At 42.6% G+C, this 19,123-nt stretch overlaps 1 protein-coding gene across 1 annotated transcript in view; it reads right to left on the bottom strand.

The window, feature by feature from the left end:
* Window positions 1-3,981: 3,981 nt before the first annotated feature.
* Window positions 3,982-19,123, bottom strand: part of enah (ENAH actin regulator) — a 122,332-nt gene continuing 107,190 nt past the window's right edge. The window contains 9 exon segments of the mRNA XM_042333271.1: window positions 3,982-9,052; window positions 9,803-9,860; window positions 10,394-10,478; window positions 11,213-11,275; window positions 13,682-13,748; window positions 15,663-15,714; window positions 15,992-16,049; window positions 17,257-17,402; window positions 18,456-18,796. Coding sequence (XP_042189205.1) covers window positions 9,015-9,052; window positions 9,803-9,860; window positions 10,394-10,478; window positions 11,213-11,275; window positions 13,682-13,748; window positions 15,663-15,714; window positions 15,992-16,049; window positions 17,257-17,402; window positions 18,456-18,796 — 908 coding nt within the window. The 3' untranslated portion in view covers window positions 3,982-9,014.

Here is a 19,123-nt window from a genome sequence, read left to right as displayed (position 1 = left end):
GTTTTCTTCCTGTTAGCCACTCTCCAATCCATGCTAATATATTACCTTCAATTCCATGGGCTCTATTCTTGTGCAACAGCCTTTTATGTGGCACCTTGTTGAATGCCTTCTGGAAATCCAAATACACCACATCTACTGGTTCCTGCCTATCGAACCTGCAAGTTACATCCTCAAAAAACTCTAAAAGATTTGTTAAACATGATTTCCCTTTCGTAAAGCCATGTTGACTGCCTAATCATGTTATGCTTTTCTAAGTACCCCACGACGACGTCCCTAATTAAGGACTCTAGAATTTTTCCTACCCCGATGTCAGACTAACTGGTCTATAGTTCCCCATTTTTTGTCTCCCACCCTTCTTAGATAGTGGCATTATGTTTGCATTACATTTTGGAGTAAGGTGAGAAAGGATGGGACATTGAAATTAAAACATCTGCCAAGGTCAAATAGACCAGTGGGACAGGTGTGCTAGGCTGGTGGTGTCTGCCTATACTTCCTTTTCCTATGTAATCACAGTCAAGTGTAGTGATTATTTGTGGCAAAAACAGCAATTGCTTTGCACACACAGCAAGGTTCCACAAACAGGCATGAGAAGAACGATCAATTTATTTAGAGGATTGTTACTCAGGACACTGGGAAAAGCTCCTTTCTCCTTATCAATAGTGTTGCAGGATCTTGTAGCTCTGGTAGGGGTCCTGTAGCGAATTTGTTAGAGCACTCGCCTCACAATCGAGAGGACCTTCACATTGCCTGTTTACCGAGCAGTAAGTAGGAATCTGGTTGTTGGTCAATTGGCGGATCGCTTTTCCGGGGGTAATCCTATCCAAAAAAAAATGACAATGTGGTCACTCAATCCACAACTGTTTGTAGGACACTTCTGTGTTCAATTAGTGCTACATTTCACCCACAAAATATAGTCACTTCGCTTCACAATATATTTTGTTGAAGCATTTTGAGATGTCTCAACAACATGATAAGGTGCTATGCAAGGATTCTTATTATCCACCCAAAAAAGCTGACAGGATCTCAAATTACTCGGTACTGTGGAAAGGCTGCCACAAACACCTGAGAGTTTAGTTTGTTTAAAAAAACAATGACGTTGAGGTGTAAATTTCAAAATAGCCATGGCTGCGGTAAAGTATCTATTGGAACATTTAGGGTACTGTGGCCATGCAGCTTCCTGTTAGCATACAGCTGTCCTGCAATAGTACTGCAGTCTTTCATAAGTCAGTGAAGAAGCGACCTGCTGCAACTCTACTACAGGAAATGTGACAATAAGAATCATTTGAGGCTGAAGAAAATTACAGAAGAGCTGGTTTCCCAAACGGTTCAGGACAAGGGACCTGATAAGCTTCAGCTAGAGAATCAGAACTTCTGCAGGGAGAGTGCTAGTTAGCCTCAGTGGGAAAGGAAAGCATCAGCCCTGGTTCCTGATCTCATTCCAGTTCCTTGCCTACCACCACCAATAAATGACATTTGTATAGCGCCTCATGTTGGGAGGGCATCCCAAGGTGCTGGATAGTCAAGAATGTGCATCTGAGCTGGGGATTGGGATCAGAAGAGGTGGAGGGTGTGGGTAGGAGGGTGACCGAAGGCACGATTGAAGAGGAGGGTCTTGAGACGGGTCTTGAAGGAGGGTGAGCCCAGGTCTTCTCGCTTGTGAGGCGAGTGCTCTAATTCACTTCAGGATTCCTACAAGAGCGACAAGATCCTGCAACACTATTGATGAGGAGAGGGGAGCTTCTTCCAGTGGCCTGAGTACCAATCCTCTAGATAAATTGTTCATCCTTCTCATGCCTGTTTGTGGAACCTTGCTGTGCGTGCAAAGCAATTGCTGTTTTTGGTGAGGCAAAGGGACTGGGATGGAGTTTCAGAGGGTGGGGGCAAAAAAGGCTGAAGGCCCAACAGCCGATGGTGGGGCGGGGGACATGGTGCAGGCCAGAGTCCGCTGAGCGGAGGGAGCAGACAGGTCAGTATAGTCACAGAGGTAGGGAGGAGCAAGGCTGTGGAGGGCTTTGAAAGTGAGTATGAGGATTTGGGGTATAAAATCAAAATTTTAAATAAATAAATGAACTCCCTTTCCCCTCATTGAAGTCAGGAGGAAGGTGAATGTCAGGTGGGTGGATTTGGCTGTGATGTCCCCTCCCTCAAGTTGGACAGCCTGCCTGAACTCACTAATGAGCACTAGCAATTTGAATGGGGAACTGAAAGTGGTGGTGGGTGGGCAGAGGGAAATGTACAAAGCAAGGCATTCATAGATATTTCTCTCATGACTTTGTATTTAAAAAAATGTATTTTAGAATTTGCCTATAGCAACTGCACAAATGTGAACTCTGCTGTCAGTGGGCAGCAATGTCAAGGTGTGAACTTGCTTACCACTACAATAAAGCAGCAGAATTCTCACTGCAGTATTCAGTGCAGTGCAACCACAGCTTACTGTCAAGTTAGAGATAGCAGTTGCCCTGTAATTGATGTATAAGACGCTATTTGAACAAATTGCATTGAAATAGCTCCCTTTGTGCAGAATAGCATCTTGGAGCACTACACAGGTGTAGGGTTGGACATCAAGCTGGGAGGTGGGAGTGGGTGGGGGGGGTGACTATGGCCACAATTTATTTCTGTTTATTGCTTGGAAAGTAACACACGTTTGAATATCTAATTTTAATGATATTCTGCAGAGTGAGCTGTAGGTTTAAGATGATGCCTACTAGACAATAACATTACATTTGTGTAGCATATTTCACATCGGGAGGACATCCCAAGGCGCTGGACAATCTGTGTTTCGGACCCGAGCTGGGGGTCGGGTCCAAAAAGAAATACTATGGTATTCAGAGAGCGAAAGAAATTATTTTTTCCGAATTGTGCTGCAGGGTGGAATCAACCTGCTTTATTCATCGAGGTAAAGCTTACAGTGCAAAATAAACTTTCAGTACAGCTCCTACATGAAGCAGGTCAGTACCCAATGAACAAAGGGAGAGTGGCTGGGTCGGTAGGGTTGGAGGTCGCAGAGGGTACGGTGAGGTGGGACTGTGGAGGGATTTATGGGTTAGATCTACTGGAAGTCAGGGGAGCCAAGCAAAGATGGGGGTAATAAGCTCACAGAGCCTGGTATATGAGAAGACATGGTCTGTAAAACTGCAGATTGTGTAGAGAAGATATGAGGAGTCCAGCGAGCAGGGTGTTAGCATAGTCAAGCCTGGAGGTGATGAAAGCGTGAATTAATTAATTGGCGGAGTGACCCAGTTTAAAAGCCGGCAGATTTTTTGAAAAAGGATCAAAGGTGAAAGCATCTAGATCCCCCTTTACCAAAACAAATCAGGTTGGAACCAGTGAGATACAGTGGCTGGATACATTTTGAAACTAAATGCAAGGCTTCCCACAGCTGATGGTTTGACTTACCTTTCACTGTTTTCATTGCTGCCAACTACAACACTTCCACCAAGATAAATGATCTTTGCATCTGAGACGTCTCAAAGCGCTTCACAGAATATACTATAAAGTGTAGTGACTGTGCATTTTGCAGCTCATTTGCTATTTACCTTATCTTTCAGTCTCTGTGCTTACCTAATTCCAACCCCTTAAAATACACTACCTCAACAGTATAGCTCTGCATAAATTTAATTATGGCAGTTTTTGTTCTTTCAGCAGTTATTTTATGTTCAGAAACTAATTTTTTTAAAATTCAGACTTCATTTGGAAGGCAGTTTTCTACAGTTCTTAAACTGCTTCTAAATGAAGACTGGATTTAAGAAATTCAGACTTCAGCTTCTTTTAGTGCACTATAAACAACATAAGGAATGATCATAGATATTCTATTTCCTTTTTACTCAAGCTATGATGTTAAGATAATGAAAACCAATAAAATCTGGCAAACCATTTGCACGCTTCTCAGTGCTGAACTGGGAATCAAGAACTTTATACCCAAGGATGAAGCCACAGTTGTACCATGAACACAGTTAGAAATGAACAGACACCAGTCAGAAAGATCCTAATCTTGCAAGTTTATTTCATTCGCTCAAACAAAACATGTCAGCATGTAAGAAATGTTAAAATGTAACAATGTGATACAAACAGAATAGCGACAAATTGTAACTCTAAAAAGGGATTGACTGATTTAGAAGCATGAAAATTTGACAGATCCGCTGATAAATGCCTTCATTTCACCAGAAAAAGAAAAAAACCCTAAACATCTGACAGGACAGTGACTGATAGAAGCCCATGCTGGTTAACTTGTCAGTGAAAAAATAAAAATACCTCAAATCCCAATTACACTAAAAAATCCCAAACAAAAATATTCAGATTAACTGCTGGAGATGAGTGCAGTTTACAGTTTACGTAGACCGGTTTGAATCAAGAGGGTCTTTCTCCACTTCACTCAGTATTTACTCAGAATTTGGCAACGGCGCGTTTTTCTTTAGATGTGAGAGAGTGGAGGAAGGATCACATTGGCTTCAGATACCTACGTTCTGCAGCTTGCCAGGAAAATGCTTACTCTCCCACCAGAGTCTGCCCTGCAAATTGCCACCTGAGGGATATTGATTGGATGGAGTCAACTTGAGGCTACGCGAAATATTCCTCAGTTTGTAATATTCATTTACTTAGGTTAAAACTTCACCCATTGGGAGATAAAGAAGATTCTGGGAGCTATACCTCTGGGAGCTCTAGGCAAAGCTTTTTTTTTTGTATGATTTGGATTACGCAACTTTTTATATCAAATTGACAAATTCATCCCCACGCTAACACCTGTTGGCAAAATCAAACTTAAAAAAAACTCGCTACTACAAACCGCTGAACATTTTTTTGATATCATGATGGAAGGACTCAAACCAGGTTCCAGCACCAGTACTTATTAATACGAACATACATTTGATTTGATTATAACAGATATAAAGATACAGAAGAGAAACCCCGCAGCAGCAGGGTGTTAGCTCCTCCTACACTCACCTCATCTTTACACTAGTCGCACGGTATGAACCGAGGCTGGGACAAAGCTCAGTCACACGAAATTCCACTTAGTGAATATTTCTCTCCCCTTCCACGGCTGCAATGATATAGGGCTTGAAAAAACTCACGCCTATTGTTCTGGTCTTAATTCTCCATCCTGACCTCTGGGTTTGCGCCTATTTTGGTCAAAAGTTCTCAGACTGGACTTAAATGCTTATTTTCGTCAGTTTGAATTTGCAGGTTGTGATGTTGGTATATAAAAAAATTACATGCTACCAAAAATTAGCTGGAATTTTTTTGAGCAAAAACATGAACACGGTACAATTTAGACCCCAATAAATGATGCACCTAACATGGTATTTAGCAGCACACCTGGAGGTCTATATGGTTCAGATGTACATGAAGCCATATATTTCAACAACCTCTAAGCCCCAGAATCCACAACAATCTCCATTCTCAGGTACATGGATGTACTGTGGGAGATTAAGTAGACACACAGATAGTGTCAGCACAGGCTCTATTCTGGACCTCTGTAGGTTGAAAGTTCTCATACTTCACCTTGACAATGAAGGCTCAGGGAAATAAAATACAAGATGTCAAAGTGAAGCCCTCCTGTGAGGTTGAACATAGCTCAGAATTTCAATCCTGGACAAATGAAATTGGCTTCCCACCTCACAGCAAAAAAAAAGGTTTAAAGCTTCTGCTAGAAGGTCCCAGCATCACCCTCAATATAATAATGCAACAACAAATGAAGGTGTGAGCCCTGGTAACAAACAGCTTCGCTTATCTGTACATAATTTGCTCCAATTGTTTGATTTTCCTAGTTTCAGACTCCTAAATTTTGTGGTCGGTGCGGATAGATACACTATTACTTGAAGTCAAATTTGAATGTGGACTTAAATTCTACTGAATTGTTCAAAGATCAAACAGCCCCAACAGGTTTTTGGCACATAGTGTATAGTACACGGCTATAAAACTTTTCCCATCAACAGCAAAAGATACAGGAAATTCCCTTTAACTGCAATGGCCAAAGCCGCCAAATGCCCGACAATTGTGTTGTGAGAGGCAATATCAACAAGGCCAAACAAGACAGGCAATATACCCAACGTGGCAATGTAATGAAAGCTGAAGGCAAAATACCTTGGGTAAAAATAGCCAGTTGTCTGTTGGCTAGCTTTTATACCTGATGTGACAGTTCATCTTCCAAAAATTTCCATGAGATTCAAGTAAATTCCATGTAAACTGTTACATTCAGTACCTTCTCTTTAAGTACATAACCCAACAGGAGCTGCACTTACGCTACTTGATCTATCAAGAGATCCCAAACCAAGTACAGCAAGCATATAGCTGAACCATGCAGGACATTACTCAGCAAGGTATCTGAACATCTCATCAGGATCCCATCTCACTGACCGCCCCCCCCCCCCACCCCCCACCACCACCCAGACTGCTGGTAGTAGTTTACATTGAGAAACAAAATATAGGAAAAGGGTGACCTCAGTTCTGTCAGCTCCGTTTTGTTTTTAAAAAATTCACCCAGATAGGAAGAAGGAACTTCAATTCATACAAATATGTGACTGGGTTTGGCCAACACAGGGGGTTAGGTTTGGGCAAAGCAGGGCCTATGCCACCGATTGACTGAGTGAGTCAAACATTGGCAGCGTGCAATTCCAACCCTACCTCTTGGGGGGAGATAAGGAGACGTACCTCCAGGTTGTTCTTCAGCACATCCTGGCTATCAAAATGTAAGGAATATACATAAAAACAAAAAAAAGGAATGAAACAATGGACTGATTTTCATCTGGTCTACATAAATCTGCAGTAGAAGAATTCAGCAATCCACCAACCAAGTCTGCCCCCCACCCGCCATCACTGTGCCAAAACACTTAAAAATCTGACTGATTTGTAAGAGAGGAATTATTAACAAAGTTATAATAAAAAATATCACTTATCGTTGCTACTAGAATTTTCCTTCATATGTAACCATTCGATTTTGTAAAAATAGTCTACCAGAGCCCAAAGTGACACTCTCTCCCCCCCCACCTCCTTTTGCGAAAACACCTGGGAGCTGGGAGGTAAGAGGGCCAATGTTACCAATCAAAATTTTCCCTAATCTTGACTGGCAATTTCTACACACAGATCCTGTTCTTAAATGAGCCACAACCATTAAACACGAGTCAGGTTCAAACACCTGAAAATGGTCCAAACCATAAGTTTGCTGCCTCAGACCGTAAACCATGTTTGTGTTTAATTTATGACCAGGTTAACAAGGCCTGCATTGGAGGACTCATATCCGTGCAGGCAGTTTCCTTAGCTAGATGGAGCCTTGCAATTTAGGAAATGAACTCCAGGGCTGAAGTACACGCTGCACAACTGGCCATATCTCATTCATGACGAGTGGATGTCAGAGGAAGACGAAGAAAGATTTTGAATGGATGATGTGCCTACGGTGCTAAAATGCCTGAGACCTAACATTTCTCATGTTCTTGGCATTAAAACCATCGTCTTCAAATTTAAGGTAGTGCAGAATCCTGGAAAATTCTTAAATACAATCTTAATTTTGAAAGGAAGTTTTATTTTTAAGAATTGCAAAGGGAAAAGGTTTCCAAATAAGACCATTTAAGAATTTTCAAAAATTCTGGACCATCCCAAATTATGAAGACCATGAGAGATTTCTCAGAATCCTAGAACCTGCTAAACATATAGTTACATAATGAGACATCAAGGGCAGGCAATGGTGACTGTGGAGGGTTTTAGTTACAAGTAGTGAGGCACCAGGCCTCAAACTTGCCTTATTCCAATTGTTCAGACATTACGTCTCCTCCAGACTCAGATGAAGTTGCATACAGAATTCCACATTCAGTCAAGAGGAGGTGGTTTAAACGGACATTGTCTGAATATTTGGTGGTGGGAGCTGTAGGGAATCCCAGCCTCTGGTTGCCCTGGGACCTCTGAGGTGAAGAAGTGAGACTTCTATAAACCATGTAACAAGTGATGAACATGGCTGCCTGCCACATATACTCCCAGGATCTCCCAGAACACCTTGAAAAACAGACACTGATACAGGATGAAATCTGGAAAAGAATCAACTCACCCAGAATTTTACCAACTTTGTCTCTGAGAATGCAGAGGATTAGAAGCAAACACAATCACTGACTTCTTCTCTCCCAATCACCTCTCCCTGTCGTGGCCCTCACACAAATTTTTTAAAAAAGGCAACTGGATGGTGCGTTTACATGACAGCAAATTGCTCAAGTAAAATGGGGAAACGGGGAAAGAAAAGGCCAATTTTTCATCAGTTTTAAAACTTAAAATAATCAAACATAAAAAATATTACAATATACATTTGAACGTGCACAAAATCAGGAATCAGGAAAGACAATGAGAAAGGGTACTGAGAACTTACGCTACTGATTGGACTGACAGACAAGTCGTTGATTTGGTAAAGCATTATCACAATAACACTAAGAAAGGCGCCCATCTCCCTGTATCCTTAAACCCTGTGAATGACCATTGCTTTGAAATTTAGAAAAATACAGGTATTCTAGGACATCCTGACTATAGTGCACATTGCCACTCCTCCAGGGGCTTCACTCGGCATCTTCCTATATGTAGAAACGCAAAAAGAAATCGTACCAAGGCAGCTGATGCAGGTTACACCCCTGTAAAGCACAGCACAAAGTGATCTATAGTTAGTCATGTCCAAGGTTGTGCTCAACCTATAACCCACCTCCAAGAGGAAAACAACAAAAAAAGACAGATTGTTGTGCAAATTCTTTTCTCTCAACTGACGCAACTGTTTCTCAGCAACACTGATTCCATTTCAACAGATTAAAGAACCTTTGCATATTACTTCCTCCTCCAGGAACAAGGTCAGAAAAAGCAGCAAGCAGTGAAGGAAAAAAAGAAAAGCACGACAGACAGTGTGATGAGGCTGCCCACAAACTCTGTGAGCTTGCCTCCCCTCCTCCCTCCAGGTTTGCTTGGTGTTTCTTTTTCTCTCTCATCACCCTCTCACTGTCATCTGTCGTCACAATGTCTAATAAAAGGGTTGATTCCGTTCGGCACATTCTCTATGCAGTGTTCGATTTGCTCAGTTCCTGTCTGATTGCTGTGGAGAAACATGGACTTTAGTCAAGTCTAAACCATTTCAGTCCCTTAAAAACAATTTTCCTCAATCAACTGCTTCCCCAATCCCAATTGATTAGAAGTTTAGATTGAACTTTACCTTGCAACTAACCCATGCTGTAGTTGCCCTGGGAGTTTTGGACAGTAGAGGAAACATCACCCTAATTCTAACCTATACTGTAATTGATTTGGGGCTGCTGGGTGGGATAGTGTAGATTTCATCCGACTTCCCTCCACCCCCCAATTTCGTCTGGCCCACCCGCTCCCTCCATAACTCATAAATGTTTTTGGAAGGGAAACACAAAAATATTGCTTATGCGGCCTGCGGCCGTTTTTCAAATAGGGCATCCGGCCCTCAGCAACCAAAATTTTGGATCACCCTGGTGTAAAGGACCTTCACTCTGCATCTAACCCATGATGTAGTTGATCTATGAGTTCTGGATGGCAGTCTTGGGGAACTTTACTAACCTTTATTAGTAACCTATTGCTGGACCGGACACAAGAATAAAGCCATCTCTGCAGTGTACCATCCAGTATGGGTTAGATTTAAGGTGCATGGACCTTCATTGGGCTATTAGGGGTGTTATTTTAGAATGACTGCACATATTTAGTGGATTTGAATTTGCTGCTATGCTTTGGACTCTGCCTCAAATATGCGCTGTAAAGATCCAGGTCTTAGCAGCCTATGATATCTGAAACATCTAGCAAAATAGCTCCGTTTGTTCACACTCACCATCGATAAGCTCCTCTTTTAGTTTCTGAAGTTCTTTTCTCATTTCTTCTAAGATGTCCTGTTTTACAGAAGGATAATTGTGAATAAAACATACGTCCAGGGCACACACCAGTAACATATACATAGTCCCAGCATGTCTGTATACGGGGTGTTCTGCTAACATCCGTTGAAATAATCACCGCACAATGTGGTCAAAGACCAGGGAGGCCACTACACCAGTGCTCAATGCCAGGGGAGGACTGAAGCTGGGAATCCCCTCATTGCACAGAGATTAAATCAGTAACATCGGCTCAAGAATATAGTGGGGGAGGGATATAATTTATCATCAACAATTGCAGAAAAGTTATGATTGTTTTTAAATACAAAATTGTTAGGACATAGAATCAAGAACTCTGGTTGAAGCAGATTCGATAATAACTTTTAAAAGGGATTTAGAAAAATACCTGAAAAGAAAAAATATAAATAAGATTGTGGGGAAAGGGTAGGGGAGATGAGCCAGCACAGCACACGGCTGAATGACCTCCAATGTTGTAAAATGCTAGGATTCTCTAGTAAAACATACAGAAAAGGAAGAAGGCTGGTACAATGCACCTGTTTCAATCTGTCGTAATCAAGGATTTCTGTTGGAACGCCGTTGGTGCTTGGTGCCCCACTTGGGATTGGTGTGGATTTGCTTCTGAAAAGGAAGAAACCAGAGAAGTGTTAACAGTGGGCACGGTGAGTATGTATGATGTCACCAAAGGTATTCGGAGCAGCTTCTTGTTTTTTTGGGGGGGGTCAAAAGTAAAGAAGCATGAAAGGATTGTCAAGAACAGGTAGATCAGCTAGTAATGGCATCCTTCACTTTCCTTCACTCACAGAGGGCATTCTAGCTTCTGGTTAGGTTTCAAACAGTGTTAAATAGCAACTCAGAAAAAAATCTGAGCATTTGAAAAGCGTCAATCATTTACACACAGCAAAGTAATTTCCTGTTGCTCCCACTTGTCTTCAGAGGTGAACTAGTAGTGTTTACGATACCCTGGATGTTAGTGGGGAGGAACACTGCTGGTCCTCTCCAACTTATCAAATTGCAAGAAGTTATGATGAACTTATGTGTGTACAAGTTCAAATATACGCGTGCATTTTCCTTTTCTACACATGTCTACATATGTGCATTTGTGTGTGCGTTCTCATCAGTATAGCATCCTCAAGAATAGAGGTTGATATTTATAATAGAGAAGGGGAAGAAACAGGAAAAGAGTAACGGGGGAAATTCTTGGACCCACCGAACAAACTGCACACAGATCAACTGTACTTTGTACATGCAGATTAACGCACACTTCCTGAAACTCCATGCATTGCAGGTCTGCCCCCTACTGATTGGATGTGGTAACTGCAAGCTGAGTTCAGACTGAACAGGCCAGCTGGTACCTGTTTAGTGTATCACAGAACCTGGTGTCAGAGAGCAGCTGATTTCTCCACGGAGAATCTCGTCTACGAGAAAGAAAATGAACCTTCAAAAAGGAAGTCTGACAGTGCAGCTTGACCAAAGGAATCATTAATTAAATTCAGATTACATCGCAAGCAATGACTTAGTGCCATCCTCATTGACTCTCCAGCAGAGACCAATATTCTACTGAGTCTTTCCCTGGAGGTCTGCATTTTGTCTTCAAAATTTAAAGTTGAGCAAAACTGTGGAAGATTCTTAAATTCAGTCGCAATTTAGAAGGTGGATGGTTTCTTTCTAAACACGGTTGAAAAAAGATTAAGTGTGAAATTGAAGAATTTTCCACAAAATAGTCTCACAAGATAAGATTCAATGAAAGTTTGATCTTGGGTACACTGGCAACTGCATGCCTGGTCCTATGATAGATAACTTATTATTCATTAAATCTGAGTTTTCAGAGATGAAAAACCAAGCTCACTAAAATAATCATATTCAGAGCACTTGCATTCTTGCAGGGTATCCCATAATACCTGCAGATTATCTGTCATTGTGAAGACTGGAGAGACAGGCTGGTGATGACATCCAGAAACAGCAGTGAGCTACATACCTGGGAGACCCAAACAAGAAATCCTCAGCTGATTTCCACACTGTAATCCAATCCAAGGTTCAAATGGTCTCTATCTGCACTATAGCCTCTAACTGGCTTCTGTGTATTTAACACTGAGTAACTCCAGCCAGCTCTCCCAACATCACCCGTGGACTCCTACCAGCTCTCTCTCACCATTGTTTCGACACAGTTGGCTGAGTATCCATGCTGCGGTGGGGGGGAGAAAAGGTGATCCAAAAGACTGCGGGGCGGGGGGGGGGGAAACAAAGGAGATAAGACAGAGATGGAGTTCCAAAGAGCAGGTGCAAAATGGCTGAAAGCATGGCCACCAATGTTGGGGTGGTTCGGGCAAGGGACATAAAGCAAGCTAGTGTTAACTGAATGGAGGGGTGAAATGGGTAGCAGGTTGCAAAGGAAGGGTTGTGCAAGGCTTTGGAACATGAGGATGATGACCTGGAATTCAAACTGATGGGGGATGGGAGCCAGAACGGAATAATGCTTCCGGAATCGAGGGTGGAGGCACAGAGATAACATTGGGTGTCATGCCTGTACCCCATGCCTGCGGTTGATGTCACAAAATGGAGGCATAAAGATAGAGAAAAAGAGAGGACCAAGGAAGATCCCAGAGCAATTCTGTATGTGACTCTGGAGCGCAGGAGGAGAAACAGTGAGGAGACAAACCTGGGATAGGTAAGAATGAAACCAGGAAGGGACAGAACCGTGGAGGTGGAGTAGAGAGACCGTAGAGAATTACGTGGGCGACAGAGTTGAAAGTGGCAGAGTTCAGGGAGACAGAGAGGTCAAATCCCACATGGAGAAAGTGTTGCTGACCTTGACCAGGGCAGGCTCGATGCTGTGGGCAGGGCCAAAACTGATTGGAGTGGCTCTAGAAGAGATAGTGGGAGAGGAAGGAGTGAACGAATGAATAGATGAATCATTCCAGCCCTTGGAGATGGGTTGGGAGATGTAGAATATGAAGGGTTTGAGTAAGGGTTTCTTGATAATGGGGAGGGGTGATCACATTAGTTTTGAAAAGGGGAGGTTTACTGTACCTCGGTGTGGGGATGCAGTCAAGGGAGCAGATGGGTGTTTTTCATGCAGGAGATGAGGGAGCGGGTCAAAGGTGTGGAAGGATGAACAAGTGGAGACCAGGCAGGAGGATGGACAGGGGGTTGGCAGGGATGGAATTTGCTCTATTTTGAACCCCACCCTCTCGTATTTGGGGTGAACCAGATTGCAGTGAGACCAAGAATGTCAATGTTGCCACCTATGGATATTACTCAGTGTTTGGAATGGAATGTTCTCTCTCTCTGGAAAGATGGGCTCTACTTTCCTAATTTCAAAAAGGATTAGGGCAAGTTGGCAATATGTTTGGTACTGCTACCATTTAACCAGCTAAAAATGCAAAGCTTGTCATAAGCACTGTTGAGCAAGCTTATGCAGCCAGCACCACCCTACCAGTTAGACTATAGCTCACAAGAGGCAAGTGGAATGAATCCTGTCCTGAGGTACTGATTTGCACCTCAAGTCCTGCTGATAAGCAAGCTGGATGGTCTGTAATCTGTAGTGTTCAGCAGTTCTGCAGATTTCCCCCCCACCCCCCAGCTCAGGAACAAGACTGTCAGACCACCACAGAGGGGCAACTCAATTCCAACATTCTTCCACCATCACAGATCAACTCCAGCCAGCTCTCTCTCACTGTCTCCCAGGGATTCCAGCCAGGACATCCATACACAATCACAAGCGCTGCTTTGGTGCAGCAGTGACCAATGGCAGGTTAATTAGCTGATATGGTACAAGATGAAAACGGCTCAGTCTAGTACCAACTCGTGCTGCAGCTTCTTACCTGGAAATAACGGGCGATTTGTTGCCATTTACAGTGCTGGTTCTTTCCCAGGGCTTTCTGGTCGTTTCTAGTAAACAAATGTAATTTTAAAAACATTTAATTTTTTTAAAAAATGTGCGAGATCAAATAAGGCCAGCACACTCCACGTGTGTGAGAAGTGAGCAGACAGCTACAGCATTCCTCATGTGAGCACTGAAAATGAGAAAGTTCAGGGGGTGTATTTAAAATTCTGAGAGGTTTTAATAGAATAGATATAGAGATATAATTTCCACTGGGAGCTGAGTGAGATGAGGGGCATCAGTATAACATAATTGAAGGAGCAAAGGGGAAAACAAAAGGATTTTGTTCGATCAGGTTGCTAGGATGTGGAATGCCTTATTACTGTGGTGGTCAGGGCAGAATCCAAGTTAGCTTTGAAGAGGGAACAAGATATACAAAAAGGATTGATTTGCAGTTGCCAGGGGACAGCTTGCTTATTGTGTAATTGGAGCACCATTCTGCTGTATGTACAATAGATACTCCACGGACTTTACAACTCCTGAATAATACATGGCAGAAATGCAACTAGTAAAGGTCTCTGGTATCATCAGAAATGCTCCTTTGTTTTCAATTCTTACATTTGCTAAATGTTAATATTAACACAGAGCTATACTCCTGCAAAGCAGTGGTGCTGCACTGCCAACCACAGAGAATGCTGGCAAAGAGTTTGTAAATGGCAAATATACAAGCATATGAAAATCCAAGTGGCTGCAGTGTAAACAATTTAATAAGAAGCAGCTAGTTTCCCCTGCAGCACTGAAGTAATGAAGCCAGCAATTTGCTTGCTCTGAAATCACCAGTGACTACTGACGAGGAGACAGCAACGCAAATTCTGGCTACCAGCTTCACAAAGGCTCCCTGTCCCCCAGGGAAGCCAAGTCAAGATCTCATTCTGACCATCAAATGCACTTCTTCAGCCCCACTGGACGCGGTCTCTATACTCCTGCTCTGAGTAATTCTCTCCCCTAATCCTTCCAACTCACACCTCTCTCCCCATCTTAAAATCTTTTTGAAAAACCTTATTGCCCAGACCGTTCGTCAACTAAACTCTCCCCCGCCACACCCACCTTCCCACCTTGCTCAGTGATCTACACCATCAATGTAAATTGTTTCAAGACATTCAACAAATCAAATAGTCAATTTCAGTTTTTATATCTCTCTGAAATGTTTAAAAGCTCTGAAATATCCCTCCACCTGGTGCCCTCTTCAAAACTTCCTAATTCTCCTCCGGCCACCCTTCTACACCTACCCTCCCTGCCCTCCACCCCTCCTGCTTGGGTCCAAATCCCTGACTGTCCAGCGCTTCAGGACGATCTCCCGACAAGAAAGGGGCTTCACGAATGTAATTTTTGTTATCGTTATTTAATTTTAGTCAGACAGTGTCTGACATGAGCCAAAACCCGTCATCCATCCAAACCAAACTGAGAGTTCCACACATCCCACCAACACATGGAAATTCCAGAGATAGATTGTTGCAATGGAATGCGCACTCTCTCCCTGGAGGGACACATCCGGCTTACCTACCTCCAGAAAGTAATAGGCGCAGGTTAGCAAGAGTCAAGGCTTGGGACTCCAGAGTGTGCATTGGGTACTGCTTGAGTCTAACCAACTAAAATCACATAGCTTGCCATTGATATTGTTGTCAATGGCTTTTGTGCATGCTGTTTGTTCAGCTAGGAACACCCTAACTGTTAGGACTTTGGCTTGCAGGGTTAACAGGAGCTGAGTGGGATGACTCCCTGCCCCCAGTGACAGGGAGTTGTTGTTGTTAAGCGTGCCTTCAATCAACTTCCTCTGAAGCCGCTCTCCTTCGCAGCTTGCTCAGTGTCCTACACTGCCCTTATAAAACAGTTTGAGGTCTTGTTTGATGCGAAATGTCCTATATAGGCTATATGGTTGTTGTTGTTGGGAGTGAAGGCCAGTGAGTACATAGGACACCTACCTGATGCACTGGATGCAGTTGGGGCTTTCGTGCTTGTAAGTTCAGGTTCTTCCTGTTGAAAAAAAACATCCACATATGAAAACATGGAACGATCTCCATAATCGCATCATTTGATAGGAGTGGTTCTGCTTGGAGCTCAGCAATGTATCCCACACTTGAGGTCTCCTCCCACATGGAGTATGTGGTTTGCTCAGGTGTAAGACATTCTAAATTTATTATGCATTATTCTGTATTATCCACACTCTATGACGGAACAGATTCCACAGACATGGACCTCACTAGGTGAAGAAGTTGACAGTCTGAACATTTGAGGTTGGTACAATACTTACATTTTTCTCCTCCTTCTGGTCTGGTTCAGCCACTGAACCCTTCTCAGCAATCCTTCTCCTACAAAACAGAATAAACTCTTGTTAGAGCCCAAACTTCATAAGGGACACATGTCAAGAGTACAAATAATTCAGAAGAGATTCGAAGGTGGATTCTGTTCAGAGAAATTCAGCCAGACAAACTCCTCTATAGCATTTCTGCTGAGAGCAAGAAAGTTGAAGACTTTTGAAGAACTTTATTAAATAGAAACAAAAGACTAAATATTTTGTTACCAAAAGTTGACTTACCTGCAACTAATTAAAAAAGTAACAGGAAGACTCTCCAAGGGACAAACCCAGTCAAAGTGAGAAATGATGCAAAAGACCATATCAACTAATATGAGAGATGACCCAGATGAGAACATGCTGGGCAAGACCCAAGAATGCTAAACTAATGACAAGAAAAGGTTGCATTGTTTACAAACTTTTGTGAATCCTAGATTCCTAACTCCTCTGAATAAAGTTTCGGCACAGCTACATGCGGTGTTGTCGTATGTTTAACAATTACAATTTTAGCATAACTTCTAGTAAATAAAATAACTTAAAAGACATTCTGTTTAATATTGTCAAAGTTCTTGGTTTCATCTTGGTCAAATCTCTGTTAGAGCCATGAATTTATTTGTCAGCTTCTGAAAGAACGTGTCTGTCCACAGGGGCAGTGACTCGAATGGACGAAAAGGAGAAGTAACTGTTATTGCAAGTTACCCAACCAATTGATGAAACATTAAATCAGAACCAGGAACATGCTATCAAAATCACTTTCAGAATCACAAGATTATATAAACTCTCGGATATTCAAAGGATTTCCCTAACCATTTTGGAAATTCATTCTATAGTATCCACGGATTGTATTAAATATATATCCACTACTTTACGCTTTTATATTCTTACAATCATAGGTTTGGAGCAGAGAACAGAGAAAGCTCTAATGTATATTCTTCCATTAAAAACCAGGTCAGACCAGAAGCTGAAAGAACGACAAAGAGGGCTTTACGCATTCTTACATTGATCCCACATATCTGAGCCATTGGTTAATAGTCTTCAGAATTAGGCAAGCAGGATGCACTCTCCAGGGAGAGAGTGCGCATTCCATTCCAACAATCTATCTGTAGGATTTCCATGTGTAGGTGGGATGCACGGAAATCTGTTTGCTTCAGATTCTCTAAAGCATGGTGATTGGTTTCCCATGTGTCAGACAGCCGGCTGACCAGAAAAGAATCAGCACTCACCTCCTGGCCAGCAGGGCACTCATTTCTTCCATCAGACCAGTACCTCCTATTGAAATTGGGGCTCCATTCCCCCTACCAGTATCTGATTTGGAAGGAGTGGAGGAGGCGTTGGCATTGCCTGTGGCAGAGCTTGAGGTTTCATCACCCTGAAAAAATAAACAATGCAGTTAACTGTGTGTAGTTGGGCTGAATAGCCTGTTACTGTGCTGTATAACTCTGTTATAATTCTATGCATAATTACTTTTCACTAGGAAATCACACACACAAAACATTACAACACAGGAACAGGTCTTTGGCTCAGCAAGTCTGTGCTGTTCCTTTTCTCCACATGAGCTACCAAACTTAACAGGTAGCCAACAGAGTTTGATGAGGATTGAGGTTATGGGCTTGCAGAGTTTAGTGTAAGTGAGGATACCAGCAGCATTGTTTTGGATTAGCTGGACCTTGTGAATGGTGGAACTGGGGAGACCAGTGAGGAGAGCGTTTGAAAAGTCAAAGAAGTAGGTGGCAAAAATGTGGATAAGTGTTTCTATAGCATTTGGCGTGAGAGAGGGACAGAGGCAAGCAATGTGCCGAAGGTGAAGAAAAGCAGACTTGGTCATTCTTGAATATTGTCCACCTGTGCTGCTACTTTTAAAGTCTTGTGAATGTGGACCCCTTTGTTCCTCTATCCCTTAGGTTCCTACATCCAGGTTATTGTCAGCTTCTTTATTTTTCCTATAAAGTGGATCACTTCACATTTCCATGTATTAAATTTCATCTGCCACCTATCTCCCCATTCAGCAGAATCACATTTATATAATGCTTATTTATTCATTACTGCATACATCTGCAATCCTCTTCATTATTTACCATGCTCCCAAGTTTGATATGTGTCAATTTCAACACAATAACTCCTATATCTTAGAAATACTCTGTTTCCTATTTTCCAGAAATGTCTCAATCCAGAAACCTTTGTGGAGTGTTTTGAAATTGTTTGATGTTATAAATGCTATATTAAATCCAAAGATTATAATTAATATTATTTATATCTGCTATGACAATAAAGTACATTTTTTCTGGTTACTTTTTCTGAAAAATCTTTGCATTTAAACGCAAGAGAAGTAACAGTCAGAACCTTTCATTGGCATGTAGCTCTGTGAAATGTATCTGTACAAGCTTGTGAACTGGAACAGGGTATGAAGAATTTTTTCTCTCACCCGTCCCACTTTACGTAGTTTTGCTCCAGCGAGAGCAGCTGCCAGTCCTGTCAGCGGGGAGCCGTCCTCCGTCACGGGCCCCATAGAGAAACCTGAAGAGGGGAGAGGGGGAGCGGGAGGAGGAGGGGGAGCAGGGGGCGGCGCTTGCCCTAGGAGGGGAGGTGGGGGTCCAGGTGGAGGAGGGGGTCCAGAAACTGGAAGTGGTGGAGCAGGTGGTGGGCCCGGTGGTGGCGGAAGCCCTGTAGCGGATAGAGCTGGAGAATGGGACAGTCCGGGAGGAAGAGGGGGTGCAGGAGGAGGAAGTGGGGGTCCCTGAACAGCACCACTCGCCTGGACAATACCTGTTTCAATAGAAAAACACAATAGATTAAACAAAGCACAGGACTTGATTTGTACCAAAAAAGTCCACTATATACATACAATGCTGTTACACCGAGAACACTACACACTTTCTGTTCTCCATAAATCAGAGGTAGGGGAGCACTAGAAACAATTCTATAGCTAAACAGATATGTTAAAAAGCTATAGTTGTGGCTCAAGTTAAAAAAAACTGTGTTGCTCTTAAAGAAATGATGGTGTTACAATGTTGAAAGAGCAGAGGATGGAGAACCCATTCTTCAGGGTTTTAGATAGTGTTCAGCCCCAATAAGTGGAATCCTGTAGCTCAG

The sequence above is a fragment of the Callorhinchus milii genome, unplaced genomic scaffold, assembly GCF_018977255.1.
Source record: "Callorhinchus milii isolate IMCB2004 unplaced genomic scaffold, IMCB_Cmil_1.0 Scaffold3, whole genome shotgun sequence".
In the NCBI taxonomy this organism is placed as follows: Eukaryota; Metazoa; Chordata; class Chondrichthyes; order Chimaeriformes; family Callorhinchidae; genus Callorhinchus; species Callorhinchus milii.
This window is presented reverse-complemented; position numbering and strand designations above follow the sequence as displayed.